The sequence below is a fragment of the Penicillium rubens genome (genome assembly GCF_028828025.1).
Source record: "Penicillium rubens strain IBT 27055 chromosome Unknown utg000004l_segment0_segment0, whole genome shotgun sequence".
Classification (NCBI taxonomy): Eukaryota; Fungi; Ascomycota; class Eurotiomycetes; order Eurotiales; family Aspergillaceae; genus Penicillium; species Penicillium rubens.
Genome location: NW_026890602.1, coordinates 2960327 through 2985016, shown reverse-complemented (window position 1 = coordinate 2985016; position 24690 = coordinate 2960327). Strand labels below are relative to the sequence as shown.

Genomic DNA, 24690 nt, shown 5'->3' with positions numbered 1-24690 from the left:
TTGCGGTCTCGTGGTCTGGGATGTAGGGACTGAGTATTGCGCTATCCACGATGCCTTGTCGCGGCTAGCAGCCGCTGTTAATCTAGGACACCTCGCGATACGAATGCTTCCGGGTCGGCGACGCCCCATTTCTCACCAGGCGGAAACCTATCGAGTACTGCCTTTCGATAACCAGGACTCAGCGACATCTATCTCTACACACCGAAGTCAGCATATACGAGTACAACATTGAAGTTGGTGATGATCTACCCACCGATCAATATATATGCCGAGTGCCGCTGAACGGACGAGGTTCGCTCATCTCCATCCCATTCTTGGCATGGTCACTCGATAAAGACATATCCCATGTCCATGAGCATCTTGCCTGGCTCATGCCGAGACACGGTTTTCAGTCGACTATGACGTTCACTGAGAGTCAAAGGCCATGGACCTTGACAGAGCTCCACTTTTGACAGGTGAGGATTTTTGCTAGGAGGGACACGTTCGCAGCCAAACCTGATGTCATGCCTCCCTTTTTACCTCCCTTGCTCATGATAGCAAGTTTGCGGTAACATGACTCGAATCACTGAATGCCTTTATTGTTGGACTAACGGTTATGGTCGGTTGTCCCGTTTCGGATTACCGGCTTGGCAACACTATCGGCATTAATGCTTGTCGGGGCGAACGCGGGGTATCCTATGCCGGCCTGGCATACAAAGAATAAAGTTACCTCGGATACATACAGCGAGTCAGGCTGAAGCTATAAGTGCCATAACTAAGCTCTGCAGTCCACCCAGTATTTCAAGAACTAGCCAACTCCTGCAATTATACACCGTACAGCTACGATTTAGCGAGCATGCCTGTTCCCAAATACAACTACAACGGCCCAATCGACCACACCGTGGTGCCTGATCTAGCCAATGCCAAAGGCAAATCTGTCATCATCACCGGAGGCGCGAATGGAATGGGCGAGGCCATGGTGCGGGCCTTCAGTGAGGCCGGTGCCTTTGTTACCTTTGGCGACCTGCACCCCCGAGGAGACGATCTCGCCAAGGAATTGAACGCGAATAGTGAAACAGCCGCGTTTGTCAAATGCGATATTACAGACTGGGACAGTTTGATTATACTATTCGAGACGGCCAAAGCAAAGAGCCCGCATAACAGCGTTGATGTTGTTATTGCAAATGCGGGAATCTCGCGTGCCTCGGGTGACAGTTTGTGGAATCTGGATGGTAAGTCTGTCCCTATATGGTAACCGAAAGTTCGAGACAGTCGGACTTTAGCTGTGTAAAATTCTGTGCGATAAAGACACTGACAGTCCGCAGACCCCAATGGGCCACCCACCAAGCCTAATCTCAACATTGTCCGAGTCAATATGGACGGGACATTCTATACCTGGAAACTTGCAGTTCATTACTTCAGGAAGCAACCCGATACGGATGACCGAGACCGATGCTTCATCATGACTGGAAGTATGGTCGCATATATCGATTCACCGGTAAATATTCCATCTGCGACTTCCTTGATTTACTCTTTTTTGCAAGTAATTCCACAACTAATCATGGGATCAGGGAAACTGGGAATACACAGCGACCAAGTATGGCCTCCGCGGCTTCATGAAGACCGTGCGTCGAAGCAGCTGGGAACAAGGAATCCGAATCAACTATGTCGCGCCATGCTGGATCAAAAGCGCTATCCGCACGAAGGAGTACGAAGATTGGCTGATCGAGCGCGGTGTCGAGTTCGGCGAACAAGCCGATTGCGCCGGTGCGATGATGCGGATCGCCTGCGATAAATCCGTCAATGGTATGCCGAATCACACTCCTCTGCTCTGCGCTTGTCTCGAGACAAAGTATTTTGGAAATATCACGGCTAACGCTTTCAGGACGTTCACTCATGATTACCCCGAGGTCCTTTGCCAAGGAGGGATTCGTGGATGTAAACAAAGAGGACTATTCCGACCCCAAGGACGAGTACTTCGCAAAGAAACAAGCGTCGCAATTGGTCATTATTGAAGATAAATGGTTGGACGACTACAAAGTGAGAATCTACAAAGATTGAGTCGCATTTCACTGCTGACTCTGTGCAGAGACAGGGTCAAGGGCGGAGATTATGAGTAGCAGGATTATTATACGGGCATATACGTTCTCGCCTTGGAATACAGTCCAGTTTAAATTGCTTCGTTGAGCATTAATTAATAAGTCACCGAAAACTTCCGTGTAGTTCCGGCTTCTCAGGGGTGTTCGACACGCCTGTATAACTCTATACGATAGCCAGGAGAATGCTTCGGTGCAAATTAACCGAGCATTCGGTCTACGGGTATGTCCGGCTATGTCGGCAACGTCCAGCCGGAGGGCAGATCCCAGCAAGAAGTAACAATTAGGTCGAATCTAGCGCATATACATATAAAGTAGTATTCGCCAAGGTATACAGCATAGATCAACTCACCATGACAGTTTCCACAAGCATTAATATCCCGTCGTCCATGTACGCATGGAGGAAGCATAAGGGAAAACCCGAGCCTGTGAGTAACTGCAAATTTACTAGTAGTCACTACTGCTGATAACCACTCAGGTCTGGGAAGAAGTTCCGGTTCCCACGACTCCTAAGGGAGGATTTCTAGTGAAGTTGCTAGCTTCTGGGGGTGAGTATTTGATAGTTGTTGGGCTCCGACAAGACCCTTCATCAAACGATGCTGATATCTGCTTGTCAGTATGCCACAGCGACCACTCGCTACTCACGAATGAAAAACAGCGCCCTTGGTTTCAAGAGAAATACACCTTGGTATGCTGATGATCTCACGTTCAGAAGATACAGATAATTCGACGGGCTGACAGACTCCCTCACTTCTAGGGTCATGAAGGATGTGGGGAGATTGTACAAGTAGGCGACGAAGTGGAGAACTCCGGCTTCAAGGTGGTAAGTTCTGAAAGCTGTCCCCGAGAAGACAAAATAGGCCTAACAAAACTTTGTAGGGAGACCGAATTGCGACTATCGCCGTCCCTGGCTGTGGCTCAGAGGACTGCGCAGAGTGCTCACGAGATCTCGCTCAGCTGTGCGAGAACGGCCACCACGCCGGTATTGGCCAGGACGGCTTCTATGCGCCGTATGCCGCGCTAGACCTTCGAGCAGTGGTTCACGTCCCGGAAGGTCCGTCTCCATGATTATCGTGTGCGACTCGATCTAACCAAACCGCAGGAATTCCGTCTTCCGTAGCAGCAGTGGCAACAGATGCTGTGAAAACGAGTTATCATGCGATTGTGAGACGTGCAGAGGTCAAATCCAATGAGACGGTCTTTCTGTTCGGTCTCGGAGGTCTCGGGTTTAATGCGCTGCAAATTGTTCTGCATATTGGGGCTAGAGTCATCGTGTCTGATATTCGACAAGAACGTCTGGAGGAGGCTGCAAGGTGGGGTGTTCCTCGAGAGGATCTGGTGCCAGCTGGGAAGTCAGTACGGGAATTTGTGCGCGAGAATGAGTTGCAGGGTAAGATTGACACCACCTTGGATTTTGTGGGTACACACCAGACTTTTGAGGATGCACAGAATATCGGTACGTATTATTCGAATGAATCACATGGTTTTGGGTGCTGACCATTTCGTAGTTCGCAGAGGAGGAAAGCTTTTGTGTGTTGGTACTCTCGATGACGAGAATACCGTCGACATGAAGACTGGCATTCAGAAGAGACTGAGCATTATCTTCACGTACGGTGGGCAATGGAGAGATTTGAAGGAAGTTCTCGACTTGATTTCGAAGGGAATGATTCGACCACAGGTTGAAACTGCTCCTTTGAAGGAGTTTCCCCAGATCTTGAAGAGTGTTTGCGACGGAAAAGTCAAGGCCAGGGTTGCCCTATTGCATGAGTAACAAGCATGACACCTTGAACGATACTGTTTGCATATATATCTCATCATATTTGTTAATCCCACTACATGCTGCTTATAGTTTTCTTATTGGAATGATATAACATTACCACAAATAGCCCCCAGTCACCCAAAGTCTCGCTGCCTGAGTATTTGAAAGTTTTCAGTCTCAAAAGAATGCCTTCTACAAGCCTTTTGATTTCCAAAATGGTTCCAGGTCCCTAAACCAAGTCCACTTGACATTCTGCGCCCATCCCTTCTCCTTCCAAGCATTGAGACTCAATGGGAAGTGGTCCACCCCATCTCTAACACTTGCATCATGTGCAATGATAACAAATATGTTCTCGTCACAGTCCAACTCCTGCAATTGGTCACGGGTCTTTTGTGCAAGGGGGATATCATGACCGAAACACATCTCGTACATTGTATCTGTTGGTTTTCTTCCTTTGGTGTGCTGCAGATCATTGAAAACACTTCCGGGGCAGAACGGGATATCGCGTTGTGGATTATACGGATGTGGAGTGATTTCCGGTGGCACAGGAAGATATTTCGACGGTCTAAAAATGCCCGCGTAATGACATATGTCTCCTCCCATCATAACGAAAGTAGGAGGATCCACAGTAGTTCGTGCTAGACCGCAAAGATGCCCAATTGCGTGTCCAGGGCTGTCTAAAAGGTAGAAGGACCCATCGCCAAAGTAGTCGACGGCGGGGAATTTTCCAATACGCAGGGCATCGGGGCCATCAAATCGAATTTCGCGCAGGGATCGACCATTATAGTCGCTCTCCCGGATTGGGGATTTGGGATTGGCAGGATAACCAGGCAACATGGCATCCTTGAATCCAGATCCCACAATTAAATCAGTGGTACTAGGAAAGGTTGATGGGTCTCCTATGTGGTCCCAATGCCAGTGGCTGCAAAGTGATCGTTAGCTTTTAAAAGGTTGCAATACTTTGGAAATAATTACCTCCAGATAACCGCATTAATACTCTCTCCAGGGATCCCGTTCTCTTCCAGGATATCGATCACGTTCTTTGATACTTGTATGTCGTAGTTGGTTGTTGGTATATAGTTTGCCACAGTCGGAGCGTAGTTCTGATAATCCTTGCGGATTCCAAGATCAAAGACCAGCTTTTGACCTGAGGGATGTTCCAAAAGGAATGTCAAAACAGGCCCCGGTTTCTTTTTTACCACACCGGGAACAGGAGGTTCCATGAACCGTTTGATGATAGCTGGGCCGAAATTGACCGGGTTGATCATTTTCACGCTCACCACCTTGCCAGAAGGCAGCTCGATGAGTGGCCGACTAGTTGTCATGGTTGAAGTTGGGATATTCTCTTCAGATCAAGCGAATATGACGGTGCCTTTTCTTTATGAGACAGTGCAATCTACGAATTGTGGGACCCTAGCCGCTCTGGGGCGGTATCGGCCGTATTTTGACATCGGTATTTCCAGATCGGGATAACCATGGCAACTCTCCACATCTTCGGCTCTCGTCTGTTCATTATTCCCCAGCCTTCCATGGTTTGACCTCGTATCCGTTCGTGCTTCCCCGCATTTATCCCCCCGCATTTCGGGAAACTAGATGTTCGAAACATCACCTGCTCATCGTGGACGGCTGTACACTTTTAATAACATTCCGGCTATACCGTCGGTAAGCCTGCTAGGGACTTTCCGTCGGGTCTCCTATTATGCCTACATGATAATGACAAAATTACCCACAGGACGGAGGTAAATCATGCCCAGAGATTGGCACACTCAGCAGCTCGGTATGGATCTGTTCCCCAGGATTTCAGTTCGAGATATCCGGGGATAAAAAGGGGCTCCCAGCCATCGCCGCGAGGCTCGCTTTAGTCTTTTACCACTCAATCTGATTCTATTCAGACATTTATCATGGGCTCAATTAAAGAACATGTCTCCCATATTTCCAATGGCGAAGAGGGAGACTTGAAAAAGCTCGACACCGCGCACGGAGATGAAGCAATCAAGGTCCTCGCCGTGTACGACGGTGACCAGACATGGACTCCAGAAGAGGAGAACAAACTGCGCAGAAAAATCGACATGAAACTACTCCCTGTCCTTTGCGTCACTTATGCATTTCTTTACGCCGACAAGGTCCTGCTTGGACAAGCGGTATGACCATACCCAGACGCACATTACTCCACGAACTGATGATCTTTGCAGGCTCTTTTTGGCATCAAGGATGACCTGGGCTTGAACAGTGGAAATCGCTTCTCCATGGCTTCTTCAATCTTCTACCTTGGATTTATCTTGGGTGCTTATCCGGTCACTTTCCTGGCCCAGAGATTCCCCATTGAACGCGTTGCTTCTCTCGCCATCATAGTTTGGGGAACGACTTTGATCCTCACTCCCGCTTGTACGAACTTTCAGGGATTATACGCGCAGAGATTCTTTCTTGGCTTCACCGAGGCTGGCATAAGCCCCATTTTCATGATGATCGTCGTACGTATTCTTTACCACCGCCGTCGAACGATCTCCGCTCATCAGGATTTAGGGTGGTTGGTACAAAAAGGATGAGCAGTCCCTGAGAATGGGGTATGTTTCTAAACGCCATGCCGACTTGATCTCTAGCTGACTAGCCTCTAGTGCCTGGTACTCATGCACAGGTTACGTGTCCATTTTCTCGCCTCTTGTTAACTACGGACTTGGGCACCTCGGAGGAAGTCTTGCTCCATGGTTCTATATGTACCTTTTTGCCGGGGCTCTCACAATAATCTGTGGTGTCTTAATCTACTTTGTCCTGCCATCCGATCCTATCCGAGCCAAGGGCTTCAATGAAAGAGAGCGCTTCATTGCGGTCTCTCGAATGAGAACAAACAATTCCGGAGTCAGAAACACACATTTCAAAGGTGGCCAGGCCATTGAGCTTCTGACCGATATCAAGTTTTGGCTTATTTTCTTCTACGCCCTGTGTGGTATGTTCGCCAATGCGCCGATCTCGACCTTTCAGGCTATAATTATTGATGGCTTTGGCTTTAACCCACTCAACTCGCTGCTTCTCATGATACCTTCTGGCGTTTATGCAGGTACCATGATGTTGATCACAACATACCTGGCTTACAAATTCCCTGGGTGGCGTGCATATCTTATTATCATGTGTCAATTGGTTACTATGGCTGCTGCTATTATGCTCTGGCTTCTGCCTCGGTCGGAGCTTGGTGCACTCCTTTTTGCCTGCTACATTCTCACGACCACCGGCGCTGGCTATGCGGTTACAATGGGTCTTTTCCTTGCGAACAACGCTGGCTATACCAAACGATCACTCGCTTCCTCGGGCTTGTATATCGGATACTCCCTTGGTAGGTCACTACCGCAATAAGAAGTCCAAGTTACTGATCTCCACTAGGCAATTTTGCAGGACCCCAGGTCTTCCGCCAGGAAGACTCGCCTCGTTATAATTTAGGATTTATCGTGGTTGTCATCACCGCGATTGTTGCGGGCCTTCTTGTTCTGGTATACCGCGTCATCTGCTCATTGGAGAATCGCCGCCGTGACAAGATGGGAACCGTGGAAGGCTTTGAACATGCCTATGAGGATGACTTGACTGATAAAATGGTGAGTGACGCGATCTCTAAAATTTATTTTCATTCCCTGACAGATCGACAGAATATGCAATTCCGCTATTCACTGTGATAGTATCGACGATAGGCAGGGTTGGAGATGGCTGGGACTTGAAGCACAATAGGTAGTTCAGTCTTGAGCTTAGGAGAATGGGATATTTTGGCCATTATGGATTTATGCAAATGCGATTGAAGCTTAGTAGAATTAATCGTCATACCTTCAGGGGCTGTATCTAATCCCTTCCCACTTCCTCGGACAGTAAATACACATATACACCATCAAACAACAAGCCCCAATAGTACATACTAATAAATGAATCACCTGGTGATACGACATCAAATGGAGTAGTATCCGCAGAAGGTAATTGTAGTGTAAATATCATCAATTAAATCTGGCTTTATGAAAGGGAACCTTTCTATGTGACCTTCGATGTCTCAACTTCTATAGTCAAATAGAATACACATAGCCATACTAGCTTGTAAAATGTTCTGCTGGCAAAATACGATATGGCGCACTGGCGGCTATACACTGCCTTCCTGGATCTGCGGATCAGTTATATCCAAGTCCACGGGTAGATGACTCAATAGAAGCAGAACCAACTTTTAGTAAATTCAAAGTAAGGAAACATATGTTCAAATTGCAGTATATAAACTAAACATTTATAATGACCAGGTCAAGGTATATCGATAGTAGGGGCGTGTCCTCATTTTGCTACCCAGCTCTTATCATTTCCAGTATACGTCACGGGCCCCGGTTTAGCAACTTGTACGTACCAACCCAGATCGGCATCCTCGTTCATCTCCCACTCAGTAAATCCGTTACCCAGGAAGCGGAAGGGATTGCCTGAGTTGTAGGCAATGTCATAGTGTTCCGAGCGGATCTCGCCGAGCAGGCGGCGGAACAGGATAGCGCTTCCTGCGAAAAGATGTGTGACCCGGCCGTCCACGGTGCCTCTCTTGTACCAGCTGCGACATGAGCCGGACCACACCAAAGTCTTGTGGATCTCGTCCTGGTATTTGCCGAATGCGTGCACCGACGAGGCCTTCGGAACCATGTATTTGATGTCTTCTGTGGCGATCTTCTTAATCATTTTGACAAAGTAATCGCCGGTCCAGTTCAGCGCCTCGACAAGGGATCCGTGACCGCAGAGGCAGTTGGGGCCGGCCATTGTGAAATAATTAGGGAAGTCATCTGTTCCCACTGAGAGGTAAGAGGTAGGCTCGTCCTTCCATTTCTGAGCGAGGTTCACTCCGTTCTGGCCCACGAGGGGATATTGAGGGCACTTAGAGACGTCGAAGCCAGTGGCACAAACCACTGAGACACTGTGTTAGACATGACGTGAAGGGTGGAGTAGGCCAAGAAATGAACTTACAAACATCGCACTCAAACTCCTGCCCGTCAGCAGTGACGATGCCCTTCTCGGTAATCTTCGTAATTGGGCTAGATGTCAGACTGCAATTTGGCTTTGAGAATGACTCCAGGTAGCCAGGGCCCGGGGTCACTCGACGGCATCCGATCTCCCACTTGGGGATAAGCTGCGCGCATAGTACAGGATCATGGTTGAGCTTCTCGGCCATCTGGGCCGCTGCTAGCGCCACGGTAGTTTCATTGGGCTCTCCTTTCATGAACTGGATGAACCCCAATTAGCTCTGGTCAAGTAGAGTTGAACGCTGTGTGCTTACCAAGCGGAAGGCCTTATTAGTACGGTGGATAATTCCTTTCCGGTATTCGCGATGTTGGACCGGATCGCGGAATCGCTCTTTCTCTTCTTCAAGGAATTCCGGGTTGGTGTCCTCGGTTTCCCTACCAAGATGCTTCGAGAGCGGGACACGATAATAGACCCAAGCTGGACCACGAATGAAGTTGCGCACTGTCGTACCCGGTAGCTTGGCCATTTGAGGCACAATCTGAATGCCAGATGATCCGTTGCCAATAACAGCTATCCGCTTGTTGGAGTAATCGAAGTCGTGGTCCCATCGCGCAGAGTGCGTAACATGACCTTTGAAATCAGAAAGTCCATCAATCTTTGGCCATGAAGGCCTCCTGCTGAGGTGTTAGAGCTTTTCCACTAGTGCGCATGAGACCAGTTGAGTACTTACACCAAGTTACCTTGGCCTGAGATCAAAATATCACAGTACTCATCACGCTCAACTCCACCGTGCTTCACAGTTATCTTCCATTTTCCTGAATCTTCCTGCCAGTAGGCACCAACAACCTGAGTTTCTAGTTGGACATCACGATCAAGGTTCCACTTCTTTACTGTCGTCTTGATGTACTCTTGAATGGCAGGTCCGCTGGAATAGAACCGGGGCCAGTCTGGGTTTGGGTCAAATGGGAAGGCCTAGGCATGTCAGCAGAGCTCCCAACCTTGGAAGGGAGACGGTTGTCGTAGACGTACATAAATATGAGAGGGCACATCGCATTGCACGCCGGGGTAAGTGTTGACTAGCCACGTTCCTCCGATATCGCTTCGACCTTCGAAGATCGTGTGGTCAACGAAGTCCTGAAGTTCCGGGTAGGCATGTTGGAATTTGTGCGCCAGCACTAGCCCAGAGAACCCAGCGCCAATCGTGATTATACGGAGTTTGCGTGGGTTTAGGGCGTATTGCTCATTGAATGGGACTGAGTGTTCCGTAAACCGGTGGCTAGTCGTGGATTCAGGGCCATTGGTGGTTTTGCCGTTGGTGCTGTCAGTGAAATGCGAAAGCAAGGTCTCTGGAAGGTCCTTCGCGTCTTTGGTGGTGAAAGCCGCAGGGACCTTACCTTCCGCCACGGGTGACGTTGGTAGCTCTGGAGTCACGATTGATGGTGCCATTGTCGTGGGGAAGCGTTTTCGACGGAGAGAGTTGAGGGTTGGAAAATCCAAGTTGAACTTTTGATAACCCAAAGCTCTTCTCTTACCAAGTAGGGTAATAGACAAATTGGACTTCTTGATGCAATTTTCTGTCGAAAGTCTTTAACTTTATACTAGAACAGAAATGCGGGAGGGAACACCTGCTTCGCCGCCGTCCCTCTTTGCGCGACCACCAGGATGTTCCGTGCCGACAGAGCGACCCATCACGCCCCACCGGACGGTGACCCTGGTGAAAAGACTATGTGCCGAAGGGTACAATCGTATGTACACCCAAAACGAAGAGTAGCCGAGATGTCCTGGTGGGATTGGGGGTGACACGTGCCTTCGGCAATCTGCTTTTGGAAACACCGACCTATGTCTGTTGCCTCTCGGCTGTGGGGGACACGACAACCTTGCGATTGCAGTGAATTTCTCGTGATATTTTGGATGACAAATTTCATTATGTCGCTCAAAGGAGATTTGCCTGTGCGGTTCATATGTACGACACCAGACCAAAGATAACAAACAAGCCACAAACAAATTCAGCTGCACAGTGACCCCAAAGTCTGCCACAAGATGTGCGACTTCTCAAAATACGGTATCCCCAGCGATGAGTGGCTACAAGTGGAAGCCACTTTGCCTGCCGCAGAAGAACAGAGCTTGTCTGGGCTGAAGAGAACAGCCAACGAAGGTCGAGAGGTCGTGGCGCGAAAGGCGATGGCAGAGTTTTCCAAGCAAGTCTTCATGTACGATCAAACAATTTGTGCCCGTGATGGTTACAAATTAGAGGCGAGGAGTTATCGTCCGATGTCAGCATCCCCCACTGAGATACTGCCCATCTACATGCACTTTCACGGAGGTGGTTTTCTATTCGGTACTTTGAGCTCGGAGGATGCTATATGCTCTCGGCTTGCCGTAAACACACATGTTGTTGTTATCAATGTCAACTATCGCCACACTCCTGAATATACGTATCCAGCCGCCTGGAACGATGCCGAAGATGCGTTCGTTTGGGTCTGTGAGAACATTGCTCGGCTGAACGGTGATCCCGACAAAATTGTCGTCGGTGGAATATCGGCCGGCGCATGGCTCGCTGCTTCTTTGACACACGCAGCGTCGAGATCAAAGCTCCCAGTTTCGCCAACACTACCCATCCGTGGCCAGGTACTAATGATTCCTGCTCTGGTGTACACCAAGTGTTATGAATCTCAACTGCGCCAAATAAAAGATCCTAGCCTCTCCTCATATTCTCAAAATGAGAACGCGCCGATTCTGAATATGCGTAGGAAGCAGCTGTTCAATGGTCTTTTACAAGTAGAAGATCCAGATCCAGCTGACAAGCGGCTGAATCCGGGGCTTTTGTCTTCTGAAGACGCGAAGAAGTTGCCAGCAACAACCCTTGGGATTGCAGGTTATGATCCACTACGAGATGAAGGGCTACTATACGGAAAGCTATTAGCTGAAAATGGGTAAGCAAATGCTCAGGAGGGCTCGGTGTGTATCTCTAGCTAACGAAAAATTGAAGTGTACCGACCAATGTCAACGTCTTCAAGGGTGTGCCCCATGGATTCCGACGATTCGGGGAGAGATTATCGGTTTGCAAGCGATGGGATCGGACTATGGAAGATGGAATTCGATGGGCCATGACAAAGCCTTCTGCCTCAGGGGAGTTCATCATTCGAGAACATTGAGTGGTCTTTATGAATACAGATATAGATCAATGGGACTAGTATGATGAATGATGGATACATACATATTGAAGACATATTCCATATTCTTTTCGTATGGTCTTCAATATCGGTCTTAAGTTTTATCTGTCTTCCCAACGAAATAACCCGTATTGTGAAGGTATTACGATACCCAGCGCGACATTTTGCCCTGGGTGAATACACAGGTGGTTCTCCCCTTGTAGAGCTACCTCGGCTTACCTGGGAATATTCCAAGGCCTTGCCGCTTCCCCGGAATTCCCCACAAGTAAACGCGGGGTACATGGACCGATGTCGCACCATGTGTTCGGCTGTATCGGCTATCCTAATCGGGACAGGCGAGATGAACCTTGGAAGCATTTCGGGTTATGTCCCGAGATTATCGCACCTTCTCCGTTCCATTCGGAGTTTAGAATCCAAGCCGGAGATCCGGCAAGAGTACCCCTCCAATGTCTACGGTGAATGTTTATTTATGACCACAACTCCATGCATATAGAACAGAATTTCCTCCGAAACCTGAGATAACTATCGACAATACATCCAAGCAAGGTCTTAAGCTGCTTAGAACACCAAACTGTACCCATCATTGTTTCTTCTTTGAGCGATGACACCTCCTGCAGCAATTATAGAGCCAATGGCTCCAGTTATGAAGTCCGGTCTCCAGAATGGCTATAGTAACAAATCCATCAACAGCGCTCATCACCATCGCCTGAACACTGAGTATACCATTATTGAACAGCCCATCGGCACCCGGCGGCCACTTCGAGTTGTTTGCCTCGGCGCCGGGTACTCTGGTCTTATGATGGGTATTGTCTTCAATGAACGCATGAAGGATGCCAATGCAGAATTTGTTATTTATGAACGAAATGCTGATTTGGGAGGAACATGGTACGAGAACCGGTAAGTTTTGTAAGCTCTAGGCTACATCTCATGTGTGACCTTGTCGTAGCTAATGCATCAATTGCAGATACCCGGGATGTCAGTGTGATATCCCAGCGCATAACTATGCCTACAGCTTTGCTGCCAACCCGGCGTGGCCAAATTATTACGCGACATCAGAGCAGATCCACTCCTACATGAAAGATGTAGCCAAGCAATACGAAGTTGAAAAATATATTCGTCTTCAACATTCAGTCGAGTCTGCCATTTGGAATGAAGAGAAGGGAAAGTGGGAACTGCAGGTCAGGAATGGCTCTACTCTGATCCGAGACGAATGTGATGTCTTCATCAATGCCAGCGGTGTATTGAAGTGTGTAATCCCTTGCTACTATTTTCTCATGTGGGTCCTAATACGATAAAATCACAGCAATTGGAAGTGGCCCTCAATTGAGGGTCTAGACAGTTTTAAAGGGAGACTGATGCACTCGGCGCACTGGGATTCCAGCTACGACTTTACCGGAAAACGCGTTGCCTGTATCGGAATTGGATCGTCGGGCATTCAGATTGTCCCTAAGCTTGCCAGTGGTATGTTTTGATACATGTTTCATCAAACCTATCAGGTAGCTAACTTTACTAGTCGTCGGGAATATGGACTGCTACGTGCGGAGCCAAACGTGGATCAGCCCAGCGCCTGGAATCAACGAGCCGACAGCAAATGATCCAGAAATGGACAAGGATTATAATTTCGCAGAAAGCACTTTGGAGCTGTTCAAGGACCCTGAAGTCCTTCGTGATTATCGTGCTGCCATTATGAACCGAAGGGCAGAAAACTTCAATCGGGTGATTGCTGATTGTGACCTTCAGCAACAAGCTCAAGAGCTCTTCCGAAAGTCCATGACCGACCGTTTGGGTAACAGTGAAAAGGGAAAGCGCGCAGCTGAGCTTCTCGTTCCATCCTTCCCAGTGGGATGCCGTCGCCAAACACCGGGGCCTGGCTTTCTGGAAGCTATTATCCAAGACAATATCGAGTTGAGATGGGACGATATCTCAAAAATCACTGAGCGAGGAATCCTTACACGAAGCGGCGTGGAGTTAGAATATGACATTATTGTTTGCGCGACAGGCTTTGACACTTCGTTCAAGCCTTCATTCCCACTCGTGGGTCGAAATGGAGTGAACATGGCGGAGAAGTGGGAAAAGGACGTCCCGAAGGCATACATGGGCATGTGCGTGCCGGACTTCCCCAACTATTTCTGTATGTTTCTCTCCCGCCCACCGTGTTTTATTTATTCTTTTTACTTACATGTTCAGGCTTCGTGGGACCAAATTCACCGCTTGCAAACGGGTCGCTGATTCTCGGAATCCAAGCAACGGCCGCTTATATCTACAAATGGATGGAGAAGATGCAAACAGAAGGTGTGCGCAGCTTTGAAGTTGACGCCGACGTCAACGAGGAGTATAATCAGCACATTCAGAAGTACCTTGAACGTACAGTGTGGACCCGAGATTGCCGCAGTTGGTATAAGCGTGGTACCGTCGACGGCCCAGTCATCGCCATCTACGGCGGATCCATCTTCCACCTCTTGGAGGCTATGAAGAATCCGCGCTGGGAGGACTTCAAGATGGATCGGACCCCTGAGGCCAAGATCAACCGGTTTTCCTATCTTGGTAATGGGACCACTCTGAGAGAGGCTAAGGGAGGTGATATCGGTGCCACGCAGACACTAGACTTCGATGAGTTCTGGAACCTGTTTGTTCTCCCACAGGTCCATGACTAGATGGTTTAAAGGGAAATCTGTATATATTACTGCAATGTTTCGTTGATCTTCTGTTCTGAAATCTCCAACTACATAGGGTCTAGATAAGTAAACATGATTACCTACCTAGGTACTTTGGTTGCTTGATCATCACAACCCACGACCTCGGGAGGCGGGGTAGATGGGCACGGATGGTAAGCTATACCTTGAGGGATGTCTGACATCATTTTTCGACTAACCTTCTACTTAGGTATCTCTGTTTCATTGTGCTGCTGTAGGGGTATCTTATTATACGACACCCGGGCAAGAAGACCAAGAAGGGGAGGAGAAAAAGACACGAACGCCAGATATATTTCAAGTACTCACCACACGAAAGTGAAATATACTGAGCGAGCCAGTATAGAACCATGAAACTTATAAGATATCTCCACACCCGTAGGCATAGCCACGTCAAGCCAGCGGATAAACTTTTCTTAATTGTACTATTAATTGCACCTAGGGGAACTCACGAAGCTCGACTCTTAGCGTAAACCAAGTGTCTTTTCCTTGCTTTTTGTAATAATCAACAGCTTCAACTGCCGCGAAATAGTTCCGATTCTACATATTTACTCCGAGGGAGTATTATCTCACACCCTATAGGTATAGTCGGGAAGCTTCGAAGGGCACTAAAAGTCGATTATGAATCTTGCCCACTCCTTCATAATTGCTTACTCGCTGCGCTCTACCATAATAGGCTTTAACCCCCACCCCCTGTCTTATACTGCCTATGAGTATGTTATTCAATCAATACCCGACGCGGAGGAGAATTGGCTGATTGCCGATGAATGGGGTGTGTGCACCATACACAGATGCCGAACTGCCGGCCCACCCCGCAAAAAAGCATTGTATATCTTGGGGCCCCGGACTTGCTATCTTGGCAAACCCCGATTCGAGCATTGACGTACATAACAACTTGCCTCGTAGTTGCCCCTGTACCCTACAACCTTGTCAATACGCCAAGCTAGTCAATCACCGACGTGGAGGTATTTGGTATCTCAGTTGCCGGCTTGCTGTCTGGAAAATTAGTATATATCTGACGAACTTTCCAGCCATCATGCCTCAACCAGCTCAGAACGACCTTTGGATGACGGGTGGCTTTTGTACGCCTCGGCCAATAACATACGATATTCGGTCATCATGAAATTCCTAACGGGATTGTCGTTATTATCCCTCATTCCTTCTTCATTTGCTGTTCCTACTGCCAGTCATCATCGACGCAATGAGTTAGCGCATACCGAACAGCCTTTGATTAAGCTAAAGCCCCAACGAACTTCCTCCCGAGAGCTTGTGAACCTCGATGGCCTGTGGAAATTCACCCTCGCTTCCGGTGTAAACGACACATCCCAACCCTGGACCGCGCCATTTCCCAGGGGTTCCCTGGAATGTCCTGTCCCAGCATCTTACAATGATATTTTTGTCGATCGGGACATCCACGACCATGTCGGATGGGCGTATTACCAGCGCGACGTTTTCGTCCCAAAGGGCTGGTCTAAGGAGCAATATTTCGTGCGAGCTGAATCCGCTACCCATCACGGTCGTATCTATGTGAACGACCGTCTGCTCGCCGAGCATGTGGGTGGTTATACACCTTTCGAAGCCGATATCACTGACTTTGTCACTGCTGGGGACAAGTTCCGCTTGACAATTGGTGTCAACAACGAACTTACCCACGAGACGATCCCGCCTGGAAAGATCGAGATAGGCGAGGGCACTGGCAAGAGAATCCAGACCTACAACCATGATTTCTACAACTATGCTGGTCTTGCCCGCTCTGTTTGGTTGTATTCCGTGCCTCGCCAACACATCGAGGACATTACCGTTGTCACAGATGTTGAAGGTGAAACTGGACTCGTCAACTACAAGATCAAAGTGGCCAGCAATTCGACTGAGCAGATCAAGATCTCTGTTATTGACGAGGATGGAGTCGTTGTTGCAAATTCCTCTGGAGCTCAGGGTACCGTCAAGATCAACTCAGTCAAGCTGTGGCAACCCGGCGCTGCCTACCTTTACCAATTCGTGGCCAGCATTGTGGATTCCCGCGGCAAGGTCGTCGACACCTACAGCGTAGCTACGGGTGTGCGCACTGTCAGGGTCAGCGGGTCGAAGTTCTTGATCAACGACAAGCCCTTCTACTTTACCGGATTCGGAAAACACGAAGACACCGCGATTCGCGGCAAGGGACACGATCAAGCGTACATGGTCCACGATTTCCAGCTGATGGACTGGATCGGTGCGAACTCTTTCCGAACCTCACACTACCCTTACGCCGAAGAGGTGATGGATTTCGCAGACCGACACGGAATAGTCGTGATCGATGAAACACCTGCCGTGGGTCTGAACATTGGTTTGCTAGGTGTTTCCGGAGGCGAAGCTCCCAAAACCTTTTCCCAAGACAATATCAACAACAATACCCAGAAGGCTCACGAGCAATCCATTCGTGAACTTATTAGTCGGGACAAGAACCACGCCAGTGTTGTTATGTGGTCGATTGCCAACGAGCCTGCCTCCCAAGAAGATGGAGCGCGCGAATACTTCGAGCCGCTTGTTAAGTTGACCCGCGAGCTTGATCCAACTCGGCCTGTTACATTTGCCAATGTTGGCCTTGCAACGTACGAGCTGGATCTGATCTCCGATCTGTTTGACGTCGATTGCCTGAACCGGTATTTCGGGTGGTATTCTGAAACAGGAGACCTCGAGGAGGCGGAGATAGCCCTTGAAAAGGAATTGCGTGGTTGGGAAAAGAAATTCAATAAGCCGATTATCATGAGCGAGTACGGCGCAGATACCATTGCCGGTTTACACTCCACCCTTGCCCTCCCTTGGAGCGAGGAGTTCCAGGAACAAATGCTCGACATGTATCACCGGGTCTTTGACCGTTTGGAGTCCATGGCTGGTGAACATGTTTGGAACTTTGCTGATTTCCAGACGACTGTTGGTACCATGCGGGTGGATGGTAATAAGAAGGGTGTGTTTACCAGAGACCGAAAGCCGAAGATGGCTGCACATGGTCTGAAGGCGAGGTGGACAAATATCACCGCAAGTCGGTAAAGCCATCCATGGATGTTACCCAGTGGATTTGTTTGCTTAGGTACATATGAGTATATATGACAATATGCGACTATCAATTGCGATCAATATCAACTTCTATCCGCACGTATATATCGCCGGCATATCAAGCAAGGAATACTAAGCAATACCGGCCCAATCCTTAAGTCGAAACAGCTTTAAAATGGACAAATTGGCCGGGTATAATATTGACATATCTGCAGCAGGAAATAGAATCCTGTGAGTAGATGGCTCATATCATACGGACAGCTACCCACCCGGTAACTAAATCCCTAAATATACATGTGCGCAATAAAACAGTGCTGGTAGTTACATTCATGCCGAACTTTCACCAGCAGACTCGTGGGGTTGAGACACTGAAGGCGATCGCTTATCATTACCGCCCTTCCTGCGCCCAATGCCGACCAGCTGCAACATTTCTCTCCAGAAGCCAGTAGGCGGGTCAATGAAGCTGTCCTCGTACGCATCGATCAGGGGTCGTTCCCAGACAAGGTCGGCTTCATGAGCCTTCACGAACTTTGTCTTCTTGATGAACTTCCAGATGAGGAAGAGGGGAGGGATGACGATTTGCATGGTGTAGTTCGACCAGAAGGTGGATACGGACCATGGCTTGTATGCGGGGTAGCCGTAGACGATGGTCACAATGATCATCCAAACGAATGCAATGTATGCGCAGTAAGGTTGGAGTCGGCCGAAATAGGAGAGAGATCTGCGGTCAAAGCCCTGCGCTTTGCAAGCGCGGTGGAAGAAAATGTACGTCAGGGTAATGACAATGTAGTTGATGAGACCTGGTCATGTTGTTAGTATTATTATTATTATTATTAATGCATGGGTGGATTCCAGTGTGGCTTCTTACCTCCAGCAGTAACCAGCGCAGCGAACCACGTGATGACGATGGACGAGCTACTGGAACATTGCAAAAAGGAAAGCATAGGGAAGATCATCACGACACAGAAGCAATAAATGGGTACACCGTTGCGCGTGGTGTAAGTGAGAACTCTAGGGGCTCTTCCTTCTAGTGCTAAGCCATACAGAGTACGGATAGCGCAGTAAGTGTAAGTATTGCCAGCAGAGAAAATCGAAGTCAACAAGAGGCTAAAAGAGTTCCGTTAGTCTTCTGTTTGTCAAGTTCATGTTTCGTTTTGGTGGTACTGACGCGTTGATGATCGAAGGGAAGATTGAAATGCCCAGGTTTCGCATGCCAATAACATACGGGGATGCCGAAGCGGAACCATCAGAACCGCCCGTCACAACCGACTCCAGCTGGGGATCATTAGCTGCGCAAACGATGCCCACGGCCAAGGCACCGCCCATAAAGAAGAGACCGAATCGAATGTAGACTGTCTTGAACGCATTCTTGATATAAATGCGGGGACGCTTTGCTTCAGCTGCGACCATGGAGATGTACTCAGGACCGACAACGGCGAAGCAAGCCGACCAAAGAGATCCGAGGAAGCCCTCAAAACGACCAAGGGCGCCGGTATCCAAATACTCCATGAAAGAGCCGGGGTTGTTCCAGTGGCGGAAGCCATAAGCATCATGGGCGGGGTTTCCACCAACCATAGTGATGAAGGTGAAAAAGAACAGGGAGAAGATCAGAATGACCTTTCCGCCGGACAGCCAGAATTCGGCTTCACCATAAGCTTTGACAGCCAAGATATTAAGGAAGCTACACGAGAATCAGCAGGATGAAACGCGAATGGGCGGAAGAGGTTCTCACCCATAAATTAAGATGACACCAACACAGACGCCTGCCACCGGACCAGGTTCAGTAAGCGTCGGGCTCCAGAAAGACAACACCAGCGTGAAAGCTGAGATCTCAAAGGGAACCAAAAGGGCCTCATAGAAGCTAAGAGAAGTGTTAGCAAAGACAGCTGGCAAGGCTTCGGCGAGGCCGAAAAGAGAACGGACAAAAAGTTCCAGCCGACCATGAAGCCAAGAGCGTCGTCGACCCATTTTCCAGCCAAGCGAATGAAACCACCACTGACAGGGAAGGCAGTGGTCATTTCAGCGAGGCAGTTATTCACCATGGCCAAGAAGATACATTGAACGGTGAAGGCAATAAACAAGCTGCCAGGGCCACCATGGTAAAGACCGGAGCCGATGCTCACGAAAAGGGCGGTTCCGATAGAGCCACCAATGGCGATCAGCTGGATCTGACGGTTCCCAAGATGACGTTGAAGGTTATCGGCATTTCCTGTAATCACACCTTCTTGTACATCACGGGCGCCCTCGTTTTTGAGTCCGAATGCGTCCCCGACACTGCCGCTCGTTTCTTTGTCTTTGTCGCTTAGGATAGCCATTTTGTTTTCATTTCTGTCTGTGGTGTTTAGCGGCTGATACTGCGTGAATAAGGCGCGGGCGGAAGAAACTGGTTGGGCTAATGTCGTTTATCCGTCTAGATATGGGGTATGGGTTCTGCAAATGTGTGGATCGGCGAAAATCCGGGGGTGGATCTGCTACAGAAAGGTGGAATGCCGCGCTGGTGTCGGACTAATGTCGTGCTATGTCGCAATGGTCTGGAATCCGCGGTGTGGGCAGTGATATTGTCGCTATGGATGTTGAGATGTGGAAGGTGCAATGGCAAAGGCAAATGTGGTAGATGCCGAGTCTCTAAATAGGATTTCCGTGGAGTACGGAGTTTAGCGGAGAGTTGAAACTTTCAGAAGAAAGAGAATATTTGGAGAAGTAAAAATGAATGCAGTCAGAATCGTATGCAAGATACCAGAGACATTTAATAAAGAAACTCCGGGGCAAAAAACGTGGGAAGACAAAAGGAAAACTCAAAAAGGCCATTTTAACTCGAGGGAAGATTAGCCAGATTAGCGCAAGAAGCCCCATTCTCAGCCATTCTCAGCCACTCAAGCCATACAAAAGCCATCCCAAGCCGTAATGACGCAGTCCAGGTGGTGACTTTGGATATCTCCCCAAGTTGATTGGCGTGGAAGATATAATGGCCCCCGCACGGGGCTGTGATTTAAACCGCATCCGGACACGAGCCGGGCGTGGATCTCCTTTTCATTTATCTTTGGATTTTACTACCTAAACGGTCTTAGACGCACCCCCATCCACGGGTTATGGGCTCCTAACTCAGTTATCACCTTCGGCTGGGCTACGGCTGGGCTACGGCTTTGGCCCGGCTGGGATCGGGGCGTCCGAGTCTCAATGTGCACGCTCCCCTCGGCCAAGACTGCATGTTCGCACCCGGTTGCATCCAATGTCCCATTGTATCTGATTCTACGAGTTACCTTAAACTATCGAGTTCCGTATGTGTTCATTCCAGTCTTGGCAACCTTAGACAGATGGCCTGATCGCGTGCCCTCGCTGGTCCTTTCCAGCATTGAAACCTCAAGGGGCGAATGGGACCTCGGGACCATCTGGCGCAAATCTCGCATATTATGTAATCTCTCCAGATAACCCCCCAGAGCTGGGTCAAGCCCTGGAGATAACCAAGGTTCACTTGCACAACATCCTATGAGATGGAAATCCCAGGACTATTCTGCCTAAAAGACACACCGAAAAACGTAATATCGAAGAGGATTCGCATGTCACACTAACTGGATACGAGCATATGCCAAGGCCCGGCTCGGTCGGGGTCTGATTGGTCAAATTGGTTCGACCTGTAACAATCCCACTTATCACCCCAGATCCTCTCCGGCATCATGCCGTTAGACCTTAGGTTTGAGGCTTCAAAAAACCCTGCCATTCCAGCAAAATGCTTGGTTTGGGGAATATCCGGGTATATCTTGTATAAAAGAAGATATGGCATTTTGACAATCAGCATAGGTAATGGAAATATACTAGTTTGGCACGTTTCTCTATCTTTTTTTCTCTCTACATATGTATGCTTTATCTAATTTTTGTAAAAGAAAGATATGCGAGTGCTTCCCAGTAGTCTGCTGCCTGAACACTTCGGTGCGTACCGGGATCTGCATCTGGACCCTGATCAACGGATTGAGATCGTGGAGCGAGTGCTGGTCTTACCCTAGACTGCTAACATAGCCAAGCCTCAATCAGTAATTGGTTAGTCGAACAAATCTGAACTCATAGTGTTCAATTCCCTAATTAGTCCATTGCTGTTCTGGTATAGAGTACGTAATTTTTCTCTTGAAGAGACGTAGTAATGCACGTCGATGTACGGAGCACTCCGTAGTCCCACCTGTGGACGCTAATCCAACAAAACTGGGGATGACTTTTCAAGTCACGTGAGCAATTTCCGGGGTTGCTTGGAAATTCCGTCGCCACAAGAGGCTGAGCCCAGGAACACGGAATCACGTGATGCCGCTCCTGGTCAACTCCCGAGGTCGGCGACTAGGAAAAGTTTGCTAAGAGTTGACTCAACAATGTCTCCGTGTTCGATGTTGTTGAAGCGCGTGGCTAGGCCTCCGGTCTCCACGACGTGCAGACTGGTGAGTACAGATTCGTCCCATAGTCACCCAATTCGTTCTGACTCCCCCAGGTTCGGCCTCGGTGGGCTCCGTCCTTCGGCGTCCCAAGCAGGACAATTCATCATCCCTTGCGATCGGTCTCGAAATCCCTCTCTACCCGGGCGCTGAGCACGACAGCCCCCGCTCGGGTCGAAGGATTCCACTCACAACACGAGAATGCCTCAATTCCTTTCTCTGAGACTCCCTCCGAGAAGCGGACGCCGCAAACCCTGACGGAGAAGATCGTACAGCGCTATGCTGTCGGTCTCCCCGAAGGAAAACTCGTTCGGAGCGGCGATTATATCAGTCTGGCTCCCGGATATTGCATGACTCACGACAACTCGTGGCCCGTCGCCCTCAAGTTCATGTCTATGGGAGCTACGAAGATTCACCGTCCAGAGCAAATCGTCATGACGCTCGACCACGACGTCCAAAACACCAGCGCAGCGAACCTGAAGAAATATGAGCAGATCGAGACTTTTGCTGGACAGCATGGTATCGACTTCTATCCTGCGGGTCGGGGTATTGGACACCAGGTTATGGTGGAAGAAGGATATGCGTGGCCGGGTACCATGGCGGTAGCCTCAGACAGCCACAGTAACCATTACGGTGGTGTTGGTTGCCTTGGAACTGCAGTTGTGCGGACCGACGCTGCTAGTATTTGGGCCACGTCGCGGACATGGTGGCAGATCCCCCTGTTGCGCGGGTAACGTTCACCGGAACGTTACCAGCAGGCGTGACAGGTAAGGATGTGATTGTCGCATTGTGTGGGCTGTTTAACAGTGACGTGCTGAACCATGCAATTGAATTCACTGGATCCGAAGAGACTATGGAAAGTCTACTTGTGGATAGCCGTCTGACGATCGCCAATATGACGACCGAGTGGGGAGCGCTCACTGGTCTCTTCCCAATTGACCGCACTCTGAAACGCTGGCTACGATACAAGGCTACCGAGGCAGCGATGTCTGAAGACCGCACAACTCGGCAGCGCATCACTCATGAAAGGATCGACGAGCTGTTTGCCAACCCCCTCACAGCCGACCCCGATGCTCAATACGCCAAGCAGCTTTACCTCAATCTCTCTACCCTCTCGCCCTACGTGTCGGGTCCCAATTCAGTCAAGGTCGCAACACCGCTCAATGAGCTCGCCCAACAGAATATCAAGGTCAACCGCGCATATATCGTCTCCTGCACCAACTCGCGTGCTTCCGACCTTGCGGCAGCCGCCAAGGTCTTCAAGGACGCCGCGAAGGCCAACCCCGGCACGACTCCCAAGATTGCCGATGGTGTCAAACTCTATATCGCGGCCGCTTCCGCGCCCGAACAAGAGGCCGCCGAATCCACTGGCGACTGGCAGGCTCTCCTCGATGCCGGTGCGCAGCCGCTGCCTGCTGGATGTGGACCTTGCATTGGCCTCGGAACAGGTCTTCTGGAGCCCGGTGAGGTGGGCATCAGTGCCAGCAACCGTAACTTCAAGGGCCGTATGGGCTCGAGAGATGCGCTGGCATATCTGGCAAGCCCCGAAGTCGTGGCTGCCAGTGCTCTCAGCGGCGTTATCTCCGGCCCCGGCGCCTACCAGGTGCCGGAGAATTGGTCTGGCGTGGAACATGGATTCGGCACCGGTCTCCCCCCACCACCGAGAACGAGCTCACCAACCTACTACAACAGATGGAGTCTCTGATCGATCGGGTTGAATCGGCCGGCGAGGATTCCAAGCCTGCCACCGAGATCCTGCCTGGCTTCCCTGAACGGATCAGCGGCGAAATCGTCTTCCTCGATGCTGACAATCTCGACACTGATAACATCTACCCCGGTAAATTGACATACCAAGACAACGTCTCGAAGGACGACATGGCCGCTGCTTGCATGCAGAACTACGATCCCGAGTTCAAGGGCATTGCTAAACCAAGTGACATCCTCGTCGCCGGCTTCAACTTCGGTTGCGGATCCTCAAGAGAACAGGCAGCGACCGCAATTCTGGCCAAGCAGATTCCCCTGGTCGTGGCAGGCAGTTTCGGCAACATTTTCTCCCGAAACAGTATCAACAACGCCCTCATGGGCCTTGAAGTCCCCCGACTTATTGAGCGCCTCCGTGCCAGCTTCGCTCAGCCACCCCCTGGAGACGCGGGGCGCCAGTTGACGCGCCGCACAGGCTGGACTTTGACATGGGACGTGAAGCGTAGCGTCGTTGAAGTTAAGGAGGGTGAGTCCGGAGAGAGCTGGACAGAGCAGGTCGGCGAGCTGCCAGCCAATGTACAGGAGATCATCGCCGAAGGTGGTCTAGAGGCGTGGGTCAAGGGTAAAGTTGCGAAGTCCGAATAAGGACAGATTAACCAGCCCAGACGCATGCCGATTGGAAATACCAGTTCAGAGAACATGTTGATGTACTTGTGTTCAATAACCACGGTCATATTTTTGGCTGTTGTATGTTTTTTGCATATTTACTTTTGTACTATTTCCATCATTATCAGGTACCATAGAGAAGGCTTCTGACTGTTCCACAGGGGGAAGTCTTCAAAAAGAATAACAATATAGATCACTTTCACCAGAGATGATGTT

At 49.5% G+C, this 24690-nt stretch overlaps 9 protein-coding genes across 9 annotated transcripts; 6 read left to right on the top strand and 3 right to left on the bottom strand.

Annotated features, from left to right (window-relative positions):
• Positions 1 to 835: 835 nt before the first annotated feature.
• On the top strand, positions 836 to 3846 carry N7525_011104 (Short-chain dehydrogenase/reductase SDR; the record flags this gene model as incomplete). The annotated part of the gene is made up of 10 exons (XM_061215343.1): positions 836 to 1211; positions 1305 to 1477; positions 1551 to 1785; positions 1865 to 2019; positions 2203 to 2298; positions 2554 to 2763; positions 2833 to 2898; positions 2955 to 3129; positions 3178 to 3531; positions 3584 to 3846. The coding sequence occupies 10 exons, from the start codon at positions 836 to 838 to the stop codon at positions 3844 to 3846; spliced, it is 2103 nt and encodes a 700-aa protein (XP_061067855.1).
• Positions 3847 to 4026: 180 nt separating this feature from the next.
• N7525_011103 (MBL fold metallo-hydrolase) lies at positions 4027 to 5159 on the bottom strand (the record flags this gene model as incomplete). Its single annotated transcript, XM_002560983.2, has 2 exons — positions 4027 to 4756; positions 4810 to 5159. The coding sequence occupies 2 exons, from the start codon at positions 5157 to 5159 to the stop codon at positions 4027 to 4029; spliced, it is 1080 nt and encodes a 359-aa protein (XP_002561029.2).
• A 576-nt stretch (positions 5160 to 5735) lies between these two features.
• On the top strand, positions 5736 to 7496 carry N7525_011102 (uncharacterized protein; the record flags this gene model as incomplete). The annotated part of the gene is made up of 6 exons (XM_002560982.2): positions 5736 to 5975; positions 6027 to 6305; positions 6358 to 6398; positions 6450 to 7162; positions 7210 to 7418; positions 7470 to 7496. 6 exons carry the CDS (start codon positions 5736 to 5738, stop codon positions 7494 to 7496), a joined length of 1509 nt encoding a protein of 502 aa, XP_002561028.2.
• Positions 7497 to 8127: 631 nt separating this feature from the next.
• Positions 8128 to 10239, bottom strand: N7525_011101 (flavin-containing monooxygenase; the record flags this gene model as incomplete). The annotated part of the gene is made up of 5 exons (XM_002560981.2): positions 8128 to 8738; positions 8797 to 9052; positions 9107 to 9467; positions 9524 to 9765; positions 9823 to 10239. The coding sequence occupies 5 exons, from the start codon at positions 10237 to 10239 to the stop codon at positions 8128 to 8130; spliced, it is 1887 nt and encodes a 628-aa protein (XP_002561027.2).
• Positions 10240 to 10833: 594 nt separating this feature from the next.
• Positions 10834 to 11948, top strand: N7525_011100 (alpha/beta hydrolase; the record flags this gene model as incomplete). Its single annotated transcript, XM_002560980.1, has 2 exons — positions 10834 to 11726; positions 11783 to 11948. The coding sequence occupies 2 exons, from the start codon at positions 10834 to 10836 to the stop codon at positions 11946 to 11948; spliced, it is 1059 nt and encodes a 352-aa protein (XP_002561026.1).
• A 619-nt stretch (positions 11949 to 12567) lies between these two features.
• On the top strand, positions 12568 to 14620 carry N7525_011099 (flavin-containing monooxygenase; the record flags this gene model as incomplete). Its single annotated transcript, XM_002560979.2, has 5 exons — positions 12568 to 12863; positions 12931 to 13212; positions 13270 to 13427; positions 13480 to 14097; positions 14154 to 14620. The coding sequence occupies 5 exons, from the start codon at positions 12568 to 12570 to the stop codon at positions 14618 to 14620; spliced, it is 1821 nt and encodes a 606-aa protein (XP_002561025.2).
• A 1155-nt stretch (positions 14621 to 15775) lies between these two features.
• Positions 15776 to 17686, top strand: N7525_011098 (uncharacterized protein; the record flags this gene model as incomplete). Its single annotated transcript, XM_002560978.1, has 1 exon — positions 15776 to 17686. The coding sequence occupies one exon, from the start codon at positions 15776 to 15778 to the stop codon at positions 17684 to 17686; it is 1911 nt and encodes a 636-aa protein (XP_002561024.1).
• Positions 17687 to 18019: 333 nt separating this feature from the next.
• N7525_011097 (uncharacterized protein) lies at positions 18020 to 20007 on the bottom strand (the record flags this gene model as incomplete). The annotated part of the gene is made up of 5 exons (XM_002560977.1): positions 18020 to 18492; positions 18561 to 18799; positions 18861 to 19373; positions 19425 to 19553; positions 19616 to 20007. The coding sequence occupies 5 exons, from the start codon at positions 20005 to 20007 to the stop codon at positions 18020 to 18022; spliced, it is 1746 nt and encodes a 581-aa protein (XP_002561023.1).
• Positions 20008 to 22047: 2040 nt separating this feature from the next.
• On the top strand, positions 22048 to 24453 carry lysF (homoaconitase LysF; the record flags this gene model as incomplete). The annotated part of the gene is given in 4 exon segments (XM_061215342.1): positions 22048 to 22113; positions 22164 to 22769; positions 22790 to 23659; positions 23671 to 24453. 4 exon segments carry the CDS (start codon positions 22048 to 22050, stop codon positions 24451 to 24453), a joined length of 2325 nt encoding a protein of 774 aa, XP_061067854.1.
• Between the last annotated feature and the right edge of the window lie 237 nt (positions 24454 to 24690).